The sequence below is a fragment of the Charadrius vociferus genome, unplaced genomic scaffold (assembly GCF_000708025.1).
Source record: "Charadrius vociferus isolate BGI_N301 unplaced genomic scaffold, ASM70802v2 scaffold38, whole genome shotgun sequence".
Taxonomy (NCBI): Eukaryota; Metazoa; Chordata; class Aves; order Charadriiformes; family Charadriidae; genus Charadrius; species Charadrius vociferus.
The window spans coordinates 4920116-4935053 of NW_009650176.1; the positions used below are offsets into that span (position 1 = coordinate 4920116).

Consider the following 14938-nt stretch of genomic DNA (forward strand, 5'->3'; position numbering starts at 1 on the left):
TGGTGCTGGGAGAGCAGGTCCAGGTTCCTCCTATGTTTTCACTCAGATTTGTGGAGAAACAGGCACATTTTTGTCTTGTAGGAGCAAAGATGGTTTCAACTGGATTATCTGCATGGTGTGGTGGACTAGTGTCTACTGGAAAATATGCCCTGTAAAGCTGGGCTCCCTCCCATGGAGGGTCCAGCTAGTGGGGAGAAGTAGTCCCAGGGAGTGGTGACCTCCTTCCCTGCCTCCAGCTTGCACAGGAAGGTCTGCCATGGAGGTGGCTTTTCTTGGTAGGGTGTGATGGCATCCATCTCACTTGGTGTCTGTTGATACAGCTTTAGCTATGGGACTGCTTTCCCTGGAGTCCACTTCATTTTTCTCTCTCCCTTCATCAGATCTAACAGATAAAATCACTGTAGTTGATGTTTGTGTGCTCTGCTTCTGCCTGTGCAAGTCCTTAGATTTTAAAAATAACTTGGTGTTCCCTGAGGTAACAAAGATGTTCATGCTTTCAAAAGAGTTTAGACTGATGTATGCAGCCGTCATCTGGGCCAAGAGTGGTGTCCTGGGGTTTCCAGAGTCTCAGCACCCAGGAATATCATACCTAGGAAGATGGCAGATGCTGCTTTCTGAATTAATCATGTTGTTGCATCTGAAAGATGATCTTCTCAGTATGACTTTCTACCCCAATTCCTCCAGCAGTCAAGAAAGTGAGGAGAAAGGAAAAGCGAAATCCTGGTGTCGACAAGAGCTACACAAAGGGAAATTGAATCCAGACAGCAGTAGAGACCCTGAGCCTGGAGCAGAAGTTGCCTTAGGGTGGGATTTTGAGGCACTGGTGGAAGCTTTGCTGCTTGTGGCAAACTCAAGAGACCATGACCTGACCGTAGCCATAGGGCCTGCATGCAGTGAATTGGCTTGTGTAAGCCAGACCAGGAGAAACAGGCTGGTAGGACTTCTACTTGTGTGGGCAGGTTCTTTTGTGACTGTTTTGGTGTAATGGGCACTAGAAGAGAAGGAAACTCCTTAGCTTCCTCCTCTTTTACTTAGCTACTGACTGTGGTGGTATCGGAGGGGACTATTTGTGACATGACAGTTTGTACAAAAAGATGCCATTGTGTTACCTGAGGCACCTTCCCAACTTCCTGAAGTTATGTGACAAGAACACAGTGCTTTCATAACAAATAGAAATATATGTTGGAGAATAAGCTTCTTTTGGATAGGAGAGCCAAAACACCCCCCTGTGATCTGTGTTGTATTAGAAACAAAAGCCTGCCTAGCTTTGAGGGTCAAGGTAAGATTATTATTTAAGCCTTGGAGACTTTCCCAGCATGACATTAAAAAAAAAATAATAAATATCAAGACACTAGGATATAGGATATATGCTAAGTTTACCAGTGTTATGATGGGATAGTGAAAAAGAATTAGAAAAGCAAGTTTTTTTCTTCTTTGTATTGAACAAAAAACTTTCACAAAGTGGAAAAATTTACTTAACTGAAAGTCCTCTGAGCTTCTGCCTAGATCAGGTTTGTACCTGTCCTGGTCCCTTTAGCTTCTTGCTGCCAACTTGATGAGAACATGTAAAATGATATGGGAGGGCAGGCAAGGACACCTGGTTAGTTAGCATTCTGGCCTTTGATTCTACTTGTATTTCTCATGCTGTAGCCAGAGCTGGTGTAGTGGTGGTAGAAGCAACCCTTTACTACTTTATCACCGCACTAGAAGCTCTAGTGTCCTGTTGCTGATGTCCTTCTCCACCCAGAGACAGTCTATTCACATCAGCCTGGCTTATTGTCTTTTTGGAACTTTATAGGCAACAGATGAATTGAAGGTTACACTTGACACAATGCAAAGAAAGTGAAAATGCATAGAATTGTCGCTTACTGCATGCTTGGAAGGAGCTGCTTCACCTTGGTTATTCCTCTCCCAATCTCACCTGGAAAGTTTCTTGTCTGTCTTGCCTGGCAGGCTGTGGCTCTGGTTGCCTGCCCAGGGCTTTTGTGCTTGTGACACGAGAGCCTTGAGGAGGAAGAGGCCAAGGTGCAGAAACAGCTCTTGAAAGCTGAGATGACCTGACAAGGGAAAGAAGGAACCCATGCTTGGTTAGTAGCGAATGCTTGAATTGTTTAATCATTTCCTTTTTAAGGAAAAACACTTCTGAGTCAACTTTTGTGCTCAGACTGCCTGCCTGTGAATTCCCTGATAGTCACGTGGAATCAAATCTTTTTGCGTGTTTTTTGGTTTTGTTTTTTTCTTTCCCCTCCTATAACAGGCAAAAACAGGCTTTGAACAAAAACTCCTGAATCTGGGGAGTCCTTCCTTTTACCAGTCAAAGCAAGCACGTGGACTCAAAGGCTGTTGCTGTTCAGGCACCTCGAGCATTCTTGTGAAACCTGAAATCATGGCAAAGTGCTCTTTTACCATCATAAATGGCAAACTCTGATTACATTATCCAGAGAATCTGGAGAGGTTTAAATTTCTCAAGTATAGTGGGGCCTAGCTGCAAGAACCAGGGCTCCTTGTTTGAGTTTTTTTTTTTATTATTATTTTATTTTCACACTGAAGACAGCCAAAACTCAGAGGTGCCACAAGTGTGGGTTGATATGAATAAGAGCTAACACCTTGAGAGTGGGAAGAATACCAGTTCCTTTGTAGGAACTGAGAACATCTGGAGATGGGTGCCTCTGGGCAGTTACCACCTGGTTTCTCTATGAATATCTAGTAGTTGATAGACTGATATTGGTGACATCTCTTTGCAGGGCTGTTTTGTTTCGTCTTCTCAGGCTAGAGAAAGTTGTGTGAGCGATGCAACCTTTTAGAAAGGCATGTGACATCCTCCTCTGAGAGGTGGATGGTGCCACAGCTGAGCTACAAGAGAGTTTATGGCTGAATAATTGGGGGAGAAATACAGTATGTAATTCTTTATATTGCTGCCAATATGTCCTTCGGTTTTATGAACCAAGTATCTTTAAACAACTGTTCAAGGGACACTGAAAGCATCACTGTGGGATTGTGCCATGTATTTAAAGCAATGATGTGGTAGTTTAAAATATGCGTCTCTTGACAGAGGGAAAGAAAATATTAATCACTCTTAGTATTTTGGCAAGAATCTAAAAACCATAGGAAACATGTTTCCCACAACCCAAACAATCTTTTGATAATTCAGTGCCATCGTTTGTATCAAGAGAAAACCCACATGTCTAAACAGACTCAGTGTGTACTGACTGCAATATAAAGCTTCAGACTGTCTTGATGCGGAGGATGTTTTGATTCTTAGAAGAGGATGCAGTGTCTCAGTGAGTACAAAGTATTTGTGACTTGGTGCATTTTATTAAAATTAATGTTTCAACCACGTTAAATCATGCACTATCACTGCATGTCATTAAATAACAAAATAACAACAATAAGAAAAAGCATGGATGACATAATCTGCGCAGAAGGCTCAAATTCCGGAGAAAAATTCTGAAATTTTTAGAAAATAATCAAAATAGACTTATTTCCAAGTGTGTTTTCTTCAAGACCTTCCAGCCTCATGAAAATATTGAAGATATTTTACTTTTATGCAAGATAATTGTCTTTAAGAAACAAAAATTAGGGGCGTCAATTTTCAAATTCTGATTTGGGTAGAGGTTAATGTGCGTACTTTGCAAACCTTCAACAGGGCTTAAAAGGTTAGTTGGTTGGAGGAGGCAATAAATCAATGGTGTTGCTGGCTGGAAGGAATAATTACAGTGACTTACACATGTTGCTTCTAAACTGACCCACTTTTAAACTTGCCATTTTTGTTCATCACTGTTGAAACCATGTTTTAAGTAGAAGCTAGTGTAGATACCACGACACACTCCCTGCTGTGTCACTTGTTTGACTTCCCTGTGCTACTCCGTAGGGATTACAAATAATAAATATCCAGCAGATTTTATTTTTGTGTCTGATCGTGCTTTTGCTAAAGACACAATATTTGGAATTGAATAAGGGGATAATTTTGCAATTTTCTATAGTATACCCTCAGCCTTCTCAGTGTGCGGTGTAGCCCTTCACGATCCCCCAGTATCCTTCTTGACAAGCTGTCCTTGGGCAATTGTAGGTCTGTAGCAGGTTGGGTACCTTTCAGAGATAGAGGTGAGAATAAATTTAGGTCAGTGCAGTTTACTTGCTTCTAATTTTGGTGGTGCAGCATTCTTCTCTTTCTTTAGGCACAAAATGAATGTGCCACCCCAAATTTTAATTTATTGCCCCAAATTTAATTTATGCTTACTGGCAATTCCTCAGGAGCTGCAATTTGCTTTTGTGGGCAGTGTATATACGAGGATTGCAAGGTGGTAAATTCCCTTGCTTGCAAGAGGGTAAATAGCTTTGCTTCCTCCCCGGTTTATCAGCCATTCATGGTATTAAGAACATGGTCTTAATTGTAAGATTGGCTTGATGAAGAGATAATCTTCAGCATTGCAATAATAAGAGTATAAAGAGCAGTGATAATCCATTCAGTGTAACTGTGTTAACATTTGGGACTCTATAATAGTCATATATATTTGAGTTGTTTCTACAGATATCTAAGAAAACAAAAATTTATACTGTACACACGAAGAAGGGGCAAAACACAACGACAGCACAGTGCTGCTTTTGAAAGCAAAGTAGAGTAAAATCTAAATCCTGCCCAGCTCACAAAGACGACATCCTTGGTACTGGCTTTCAAAGCAGTACCTCCTCTCCCCACGCAGGGGCTGTGAAAACACATCCCGATGAAACTTCAACAAATTCAATGGAAATGTCTTGATGTCTTCTCCAAATCATGTAATAAAATAAGCAGTTGCTCTGCACCGACATGAATTGTTATGATGCATCAAATCAGCGCAAATGTTATTTGCCCTGATTAGGTGACAGGACTGCAGAGATTGTTATAGCTTCCCCAAAGTCACACTCTCACAGAGAGAATTGTTCCAAATCCACTGAAATTATATCAAGTATATTGATGGGAGTTACAAAACAACCTGAATTCAGGGTAGAAAAAGCTCCCTTGATATATTAATGTCACTAGTTACATATTATATTAGTGTTTATGATTGGTTTTCTTAATAAATTGTATTTTCTGTTAACTGGCTTGGTGGAGCAGTCTCGTGGGATCTCAGTTGTTACAGCACTGAAAGTCAGCTTTTGGCAGCTTCAGCCTCGAGTACTCTCCATCTAGTTACTCTAACTTCAATTCCATGTTAATCTTCCACTCCAATTCTTGTGCCCTAGACAGAATTTTGGTACCGCATTCATCACTGCCGATGAACACTCACCATCTGCTCCCGGCATTGGGGAGTTGGGTTTGTGACCAGCTCAGATGATCCCATGTAGGTGGAGTTCTGACAGCACACCCAGAAATGTATTTATACTTTCACAAGTTTGTTTGACAAAAATGTCAAAACTGATGATGTTCTGTTGCGCGTATGATTTGTCTTGATGCTCTTGTTCCAGTTACGACTCTTCTGCCAAAGACTCAATGACTCACTGTGCGGTGCTGGGAGGGAGCAGGTCCCCGCCATCCCCATGAGGGTTGCCCAGCAACTCCTGCCTGGTCAACCACTGCTTTGCACTGGGAAAGGGTGGTGTTGTGTGGAGAGAACCCACTTTGCCCAGTGAGGCTCACTGGGGATGTTCAGAAGAGGAAGGAAAGCTCTTTAACCTAGGTGGAAGGGACTACAACAGGGAGTTTGAAATCAAATGAGCTGAAGCCTTTAGGAAAAGGAAACATCGAATTCATACAGGCATCTGCTGCAACAGATTATTCACACTTACTAACCACAACCTCCATTTGTATATTTTGCATGTGTATTATGACTAGTTGCAATGAGAATGATTGGGTGTGGGGTTACCTGGAGGACATGAGGCAGCGGCTCCTTTCCCCCTACCCGTGCCCTGAGCACCCTTCCCAAGCCGGCACCCTTCCCAAGCCGGCACCCTTCCCAAGCCGGCACCCTTCCCAAGCCGGCACCCAGCGGTGCTTGGTCACATCCTCGTGTGCACTTGGTAGACGTGAGCCCCCTTCAGCAGTAGTTAAAATATACTCACAGCTGTGCACACAAATGGCAGGATCTGCTGGTTACTGCCAGAGCTTTTCATTTTCCATCACTTTAATATTCACGGGAAGGAGACAAAAAGATGTAGTGAGGCACAGTTCAGATTTTTCTTCTCAAATATGTGACTAATATGTAAAGGCGCGATAGGCACAAAGAAGAAAGAAAATTTAAAATGTCACAATGGGAGGTTTAGAAGAAAAGGAATCACCGCTTGGTTGTGTTTAGCAGATACAGAAGATATGGAAGGGGAAAGGAAGAATTTCAAACGTGCAGACCTTTTTGCAAAGAGTGGCCTCAAATGACAGGTATTAATACCATAAAAATCTTTGGGGCAGAGGACATCTTTGTCCCCACACAGGAGGTCTGACACCTTCAGGTGTTACTGTCTGAATGTCCAACAGCATAAGGAAACACCCACAGCCGGCACTGGATTTTCTAGGAAGGTCAGAGATCAAAATCTTGTAAAAACCCGGGTGTAAGTGGCAGCTGTTGGGTGGGAAACACTATTGCAACCCCAACTCTTCCTCCCTGAGAAGAAAGCTTTGAAAAATCTGTGTTTAATTCATTCTGAGCAAGTGAAATGCTGGCCCTGAGCTTTTCTTCGTAGGGCCTCAGAAGAGCAGGATTTCACAGCAGTATATTCGTTTAAGTCAGCTAGAAGCAATTTTAAATATTAAACATTCAAAGATTTCAATTATTAAAAAAAATACCCTCGCTTGCTAGTCAAGCTCCATCTCTTAAATCATATTTATTTTAATTAGTTTGTAAAGCTTGCTGGGCTACCTGTGGTTAGCCTGAACATTTTTTGACTGGGCTTGTTTTTGAAACTGTTGGGCAGTGGGTGATTTAAAATTTACAAGCAGAAATATTATTATAGAATATTAATATTAATGGTTTTATATTTAATTGCATGAGACTACAAATTACTTTTTCAAGCAGAAAGCCATTTAATTGCCAGCATGCTGATTCTGTTGTGTGATTACAGATTAATCTAAGGTTTGCCTAGCATTTTTTTGGTAAAGAGAGACTGCTATTACAAGTATTTTGGCTTACCAATTTATATATTATTGGAAGATACACATTTGTGTGCCTGTCTGGTTCTATTTTCTATTAATGGGGGGGTGGGTGTTGTAACAGCAATAAATCAGATTATTGTGACAGCAGAAGAAAAATATGGTCAGCTGGAGCCAGGTCCGTTGCAGATGATGCTAACCTGAACTCTGCCAATGTTTGCCAGTCTCATCTCCAGCATCTCTGCCGCTGTGGGCTTGAGCTTCTGCTGACCGGCACCTGCCAACCTTCCTCATTTGTCTCAAGTCATGCAGGGTTTTGGTGATGTGGAAAAGCATCCTTAGAAAGTAAGATAAGCGTATCAGATTTATTTCACTTGTTGCTTTTTCAGCTTTCCGTAATTGAGAAGCTCGGCCTTAAAATATTGCGCGCAGCAGATGCTGTTCAAACCAAATAAAACCCTATCCAAATAGTCAGAAGTCTCAGCTGATGCACTCGCCTGCTGGAGGCCGGGCAGCCGAACGCCTGGCATCCCTCCACTGCTTCTCGTTTAGCACTTACCGTGTGTTGAGTTGAGTTGGGATTCATCTGTGCGTCTAATATACATAAAGAAAAGTAAGGAAATTACATTGGGGAAGGCAAGGCAGAAAGATGTTCTGTTGTTCTGGTGCTGTCATGTCTCTCCCTCTGCTCAGTAGCAGGGTGATGTGGGTAGATAAGGAAAAGCCGATCCTCTGGATGGAAACCTGCTACAGCTGTAGGAGATCTGCTTTTAATTCTCCATTTGGATTCAGGTTTCCTCTTTGTCCCTGGACAATTCACTTAATCTCTCAGCTTGTCTGTTTTTGGATGGGAAATGGACAAGCTGGGTACTTCCATGCATCACAAGAAACTGAATTTAAAGATCTAAGATGTTCAAATAAACCATGTCTAAAGCTAGTGCATTGGCAGATTAAAAACCAACTAATCAATAATAACTAAAAAAACCTCACCACATTAAGTGAATTGGAATTGTACTTGATTTTGCGTTTTCTTTCTGTGAAAAGACTTGATAAATCTTGGTGATAGATACTGAGCTTTTTCAGACGGATTCCTCCTGAAGAGATAAGTCTGGCGTAAGTTTTGAAAAGAATTATTAATGGGAAGCACCTGAATCCAAGTGATTCCTGTCCAATCTGTATCTCAGGGTCCTTTTCTAGCATTGATGAAATTTGTGAGGCACTCATGTAGGTAGTGCTTTCGGTCAGAGCACGGTGAACTAGAGGCAACCTCAAATACTTTTGAAGGTACTGTCACACAATGACTTCAGTATTGCCTATCTTCCTGCCAAGACAGAGCTCGGTAATTAACACACTCCTTTCGGAATGTTGGCATAGGACTTCCCCTGGATGTCTCCTTGACTCTGTAAAATGAACAAATATATGTATTTTCACCTGTGGAATATGATAGTAGGTCCAGGGAGATTCTATAGAGTGAATTCAGAAGATCTTCTCCAAAACATGGGTAGAGACATCCGAAGTACCATAAAGCTTTATAGCTTGCTGTCAGCTTTCCTTAGATAGCTTGATTGTTCAGTGCTGATGGGCCCCAAAAAGATTTGATGTGACGTGCTGCAGAAATTAATGTCTGCAAATCCCAAACCCAATGAGACAGATCTTCCTGCCGTCAGGTAACAACACAAAGCAGGTGGCGTCCCCCAATACTGCTTCTAGCACAGGACTTTGCTTTAGCTGTCATGTTTCTGTGATGGATTTAGCTTTAGATTTCTGTGTCTGTGTGGATAAACTGAGCACCGCGTATGTATTAAACTCTCCAATTCTGGGAAGCGCTGTGCTTACTGTAAACCGGCTGTTGGTTCGAGCAGACGCAGCGCTTTCATCCGCTTCCTGGAAACATCAGACATGTGGAAAATCTGCGGCGTTCGAGAAGATTTAGTATGTGAATACTCTTCTGCTGGTCTGTATATTTGGAAATACCCGGTATTTAAAGATAATCGGCTGCCTGGTCATGAGCCCTCTGCGTTAACTTCTACTTGTTTCCCAGATGCTCTGAAAACAGAAATACGTGCAAAGTTTCCCTTCCCCACCATGGGGAATGTGATTTTAAGGCCGAAGATGCCATTTCTGAGGGGAATTTGAATTTACAGCAGCCTTTTTAATATTGGAAGAAGCTGTTTTTCTTATGACGTTGGAAAAAAGGGGGAGAATTTTAAGCCCCTAGAGGTAGTTTTGTATTTAGTGCCACTGGGAGAAGGATCTCGTCACCTGTGATATTATTCTGCATCCCAACAAATGCAAAGTGGATGTGTATTCCTCACAGGCGAGCACAGTTAATAGGATGTGGTGTGTGACCTAATACATTACACTGATTTATCTCCTCCCATGACCCTCCGTAGTCCTTCTATACAGCAAACGTGCCAGACTGGATGTAGTCCCATTTGTATTTTAATTGGCAGACTGCCTCTGAAAAGCATGTTACTTGTTGTCACTCAAGATGGAATATGTGTACGACTGATTGGTGTACGTTTTCCTTTGGGAGAAGTTTGAACCTTTGTAACCGTAGGGAGGGAGAAAATTAAAATATGGTAAACGAAAGTCCTAGCTTGGAAACATTAGTGTAACAGCAACATTTTCTCATGTCAGTAAAATGAGCTGGTTCTTTTAAAATTGCTCTGTATGCGACAGAGTTTTCTTACAAAATTCTCAATTATAAAGAATGTCCACTGTTGTCTTGTTTTTACGTGACTGGGTTGTTCTGTTTGAATTTCTCTTCCAGGCGTAGAGTAATGAATATGGATGTGTTGTGTTTGTCCTCCTAATCTTATTTGTGCAGTTGAAGTTTAAAAAGTTCTGTAATCCTTCAGAAGCAATGATGTTATTTGGCATGTGGCATTGCCTCTTTTGGCCATTTAACATGATTTTGAAAAACAGCCAAGAATACTTAAAAACAAACAAACAAACAAATGCCCAAAACAACAGTGACAAAACAAAAAACAGCCAAAACATCCAACACCGCTTGCTGTGCACTGAATGGGTACACTACCACCCCCACCCCGCCATTCAAACCCGTGAGTTTTGCTCTCAAGCTTGATTTCTTTTTCAATCAGAAAAAAATTACATTTTTTCCTCTTCCTGGAGTTTTGATGTTGGCCATTTCCAAAATTCATATTTTCCATCTTTGCTAGAAGTAAATCTGCTTTCTTTCAGCTTATGATCACAGAGAAGTTGAGGGAAGAAGGTAAAGTCCTTTACAATAGTTAGTTGAAAGTGATATAGCATGCTGAATTCACTGTCTATTTTGCTGTATAACATTTTACAGCCATAAAGGCTTGAGATGCCACCATGGCACTTCGCAGATCTCCAGTAAATCCCCTACCCCAGGAGATCTTCCACTGACAGGCAGACAATTGGTATTTTCAGTGTGCTGCTAACTTGTTAAAGTTGTTTAACTGATGTTGAAGTACTGTGTGTGTGTTACAGGTGATAGATGTATTCATGTTTTCAGTATGATAATAAAAAGTTCAGCCAGTGTGGCAATAGTCAAGATTTTTCCATTTAAGACAACATGAATGGCAATATCTATTTGTTGAAGAAGGCTGGTGAAAGATTTGCAAAGGAAAGGTGTGGTGTGTAAAACAGCTGGGTTTGTCCAATCATATATTCAAAATCACATGATATGTCATCGTTTGACTTTTGAGGGTGTTAGTATACTGCATGCAGAAGTGCTTTTCTAAATCCTCCTAAATGCTTACCTAATCTTTGGGTTTAGGCATCATTGTGGACATCAGTCTGAATCTTTTGTGTAATAGGGATCACAGTTACTCAGAAAATGAAATAGCAGATGAAAATCTAAAGTTATAAATTTTCTGCTGCCACGCATTGACGTAGGCATTATTTGATGGTCACTATTTTGTAGAAGACTAAGCTGGATGCACTTGTGCTGGTCTTGTGGCTGATGAATTTGCTCTCATTCTGCCCCTACCTCTTTTTTGGTCTTCACTAGAAGCGCGACTCTTTTTTGTGAACACATAAAGGCTAGTTGGTCCCTTTAAACCTAAGTCCAGTGAAGCCAATGTGTGTGTGTTCATAGGTAGTTTGCTAATGTTATTTATTGATTTTAAAAAGAAAAACAAATAAAGTTGCTTTGTATGGAGGAAACTTTTCTTGGGTGTGTTTGTCCTTCCAGGTACTCCTTTATCTCTGATCTGTATGCTCTGCTGCTTCTCCCATAACTGCCCCTACTCTTCTTTCTCATCCCACGAGCTTTCCTTAGCCTGGTTTCACTCCCAGCAGTCTGTGTAGCTTACCGAAGAACCCGTGTTCAAGACAGCCTGCTCTAGAGGACTGCTGGTTACTCGCGATCAGTTTATATACGTGAAAACAGAACTTAATCATCCTGGACTGACTTTACGGTACAAAGATACCTCCAAGCCACATCTCTCCTCCAAGTCACTGTCTGTTGAAACCAGGAAGGTGTTGGGGGAAAAAAGAAAAATTACTGCTGCCCTTTCAGACCAACAAATAGGAGAGGAAAGTCAGGGCATTACCTTCTCCATAGCTGTATGCACATTACCCTGGGGAATGCCCTACTAGATGGTGTAAAAGCTACGTAGCTTTAACTTCATTCAGAATATAGGAAGCAGCATTTTATTTCTCCTCGTATTCTTCGTTAGCTGAATACAGACAACTCATAATTTAAGTATGAATGAAGATTTTGCTTCTCGATTAAAGGGGATTTTGCTGTAAATCAGGTAACAGGCAGAAAGTTCAGCCTACTGAAGATTGATCTAGATATTGCACTAGAGCACTGGTACTGTGATCAATTAAAGTCCGTGCTGTGCAGAGACACAATTGTCTCTTCATTCCTATCTATTGCTGATAAATACAAGAATGACTGCAGGCTCCAGTCGTTCCTGTGTTGGAAGAAATGGAAATTTTGCTGGTTGAAAATCATGGACTTTGCATTCTAGAGGATTTTTTTTTTTTCCCTCCATCTTCTCTGATAGTAACAGCAGAAGTAATAAGTGTTCTGTAGCTGAAAAGGTAAGGTTTTTGAACACTGGATGCATCTGTTCTAGATAAGCCATTTATCCTGAAATCTGCACGTAAGAGGAAAGGAGAGCAGTAATCCCTCCCCTCCTGGAATCACAGAATATTATCCCGGGTTTTTTCTTCCATGTGCTAGGCTTTTTTAATTATCTGTTGAATCTAGATTTGCATGTCACTTTTTCAGCCAAGTGCTGACATGACTTTGCCAACTGGGTTTTCCACTGCTAACATGCTTACAAGCTTTGTTACATGAAACAAAATTTGCAGTCAGATTCTAAGTTACAAAAAAATAACTTAGATACTCTTTGTCTTTTTCAAGGAGTAACTGGGTGACCTCTTACAGAGTATTGGTGAGCAATGACAGCCATGCATGGACTGCTGTCAGAAATGAATCTGGAGATGTGGTGAGTATCACGAAACAGATATTTTATGAAGATGAGCAGAGGTGGGAAAGTGGGGGCTGTCCACATACAGTTATAATTTGCTGGATTAGTCAGTGTAAGACCATGAGGCAATGTCTCTCAGTGGTCCCACTACTTTTAAGAGCAAATCACGTAATATAGAGAGGGACTCAGAATATCCTATATGACAAATCTGCACGTCTGTGAATGCCAACCTGATAGTCGTCTTGCCTGTGACGAGACATGTTTCTTGTCGCATGGCCCTTGCAAGGGTTAGTGTCAGCCTGATGGTCCCTGGGGACACCTCATGCCCATGAGGTGCCTTTTGTTGGAGAGAAGATGTGGAGCTCTGGCTCCTTTGGCCCTCTCTGAGGGGCACAGAGGGATTGTGCTCTTTGAAAAGCAGTTCTGGCCTGAACCACCCTCAACGTGGGGGTCTACCAGGGGACTTTATCTGATTCTGTTACCAAAGGTGCTAAAAGGCTTTTTGAAGAACTGATCTTGCCATTTCCATATGTTTGGCCTATGTAGATTTTTGAAGGAAACAGTGAGAAAGAGATCCCAGTTCTCAATATGTTGCCGGTGCCTCTGGTTGCACGTTATATCCGTATAAACCCTCGGTCCTGGTTCGAAGAAGGTAGCATCTGTATGAGACTGGAAATCTTAGGGTGTCCTTTGCCAGGTAAGACTCTTTCTCAGTTGATGTTGACATGTCTGCCTGTGCCAAGACTCATAAATTTTATTTCCTTTGGATATCTTTGCTTTTGATACAATACGTGCCTTGAGTGAGTAGAGTTATGCAAAAAAACCTCCAAAATATCTGTCCAGATACGCAGACAGTACCAGGATAACTCTTTAAATGCAACCACGTAGTATCTATAAGTGGCTTTATTAATAAAACGAGATTGCACGGATGATCTAACAAGATTTTCTCTGTTGTTTGGGCTGAAGTGCAGTGCAATTAATCTTACTGAGTGCGCATGTACTAGTGAGGCAATAGGATTACATATTGGGACAGTCACTTGTAGATGTCCTAAGCTTCTAAGACAAGAAAGATCCATTATAATTATGTAGACTGTATTATTAATATTTTTTAATATCATTGTACAGGCCATAGGACTTTCCAGAATTAACTTGAAGGCAAATATTGTGACTGAAGTAGTGCATGTCTTGTAGGGGGAGGGAGGGGAGTTGGGGATGTAAAGAATTTCTAGCAAATTTCAAGTGTTACTGAATCCAGCATGATCCTGGTTAGTCTCAGGTGAAGGTAAATGGTCCTATCCTTGGTAAAGGTCATGGAAAAGCCACAGCCTGATGTTTAGCACAAGCTTCAGGTGTTACCTGTTTCTGTTATCATATGAGGGCAGAATACAATTAGGGTTTTGCTAAACAGTCTATGCAAAGTGAAAGCTTATGCAAGGCCACTTAAAGAAAAAGGCATTCAATACTGCAAACTACAGCAGAGCCATATTTCTGTTAAGCACGTTGTAAATAGTCTCACGGTGGATTTATGTCTTCATATGTGTGTGTGTGTGTATAAATATTTGAAAAACAGTTTGTTTGAACCTTTTCTAAGTTGCCCACTGCTCATTCCATGTGTCTCATCTGCCTTTTTTTTTTCCTCTTTCGCTTTAAATTCTGGCACCTTGGGGATAGTGCTCTCTTTTTTTTGCAGGGGGCTATGAATAGTATTGTCAGAAATACTAGAGCCAGAATGAAAACTGCCTTTCCAGAGCCTATCATTACTGCTTTAACTGTTCCTGCTGCTGCTCAGAGACTTGCTGCCTCCAATTCCACTGTTGATGTAGGGTCTTCGCATGCCAAGCAGAGGTAGCCTGAGTTTTGTCCTTTAGATGTTTAAATACTCATGGGAAAAAAAAAAAAAACACAAAGCAACAAAACCTTGGGGGCACAGAAGGTATAATTCTCTGACAAAGAGAAGTATGGGGCAAGTACTGTCATAAAGCGTAGTCTGTAGGCGTATTGCCATGAAGCAGCAAAAGTTGGCAGCACTTGGACATCTGCTTTCCTGGGGGTGAAATACACCCTGCACTTGAATGGCAGTGACCAGGGGTGTCCCGTCTATGTGAATAGTCATGTTTTCACTGTATTTTGATCGTGAGGTTAGAAAACCCCAGCTCCGTTGAGTTCTTGTTTCACATTGTACCTTTTACCCTGGAGAAGCAGTTCCAGAGCCAGTATTTACCCTCAGCTCTTGAAAGGACTGGTGGGCTGTCAGAGAGGAGTCATCTATCCCAAATTCCTGAGCAGGTTTGCAGAGAGGATCCACTCTCTGTAACACAGGGTGAGAGGCTGAAGGAAAAGAGTGGCTTTCTTCAGCACTGTGACTTTCCTGGCATGCAGGACATACGTGGAGGTCTCCAGGGAATAACAGAGATGAAACTCAAACCATTTTGGAGAGTTTTCTGCA

General features: G+C 41.5%; 1 protein-coding gene across 1 annotated transcript in view; it reads left to right on the plus strand.

The window, feature by feature from the left end:
- The window catches only part of CPXM2 (carboxypeptidase X (M14 family), member 2), a 76527-nt gene that overhangs the window by 36775 nt on the left and 24814 nt on the right, over positions 1 to 14938 (plus strand). The window contains exons 4-5 of the mRNA XM_009892729.1: positions 12426 to 12510; positions 13039 to 13189. Of these exons, the coding sequence (XP_009891031.1) occupies positions 12426 to 12510; positions 13039 to 13189 (236 nt within the window). The remainder of the gene's footprint in view (positions 1 to 12425; positions 12511 to 13038; positions 13190 to 14938) is intronic.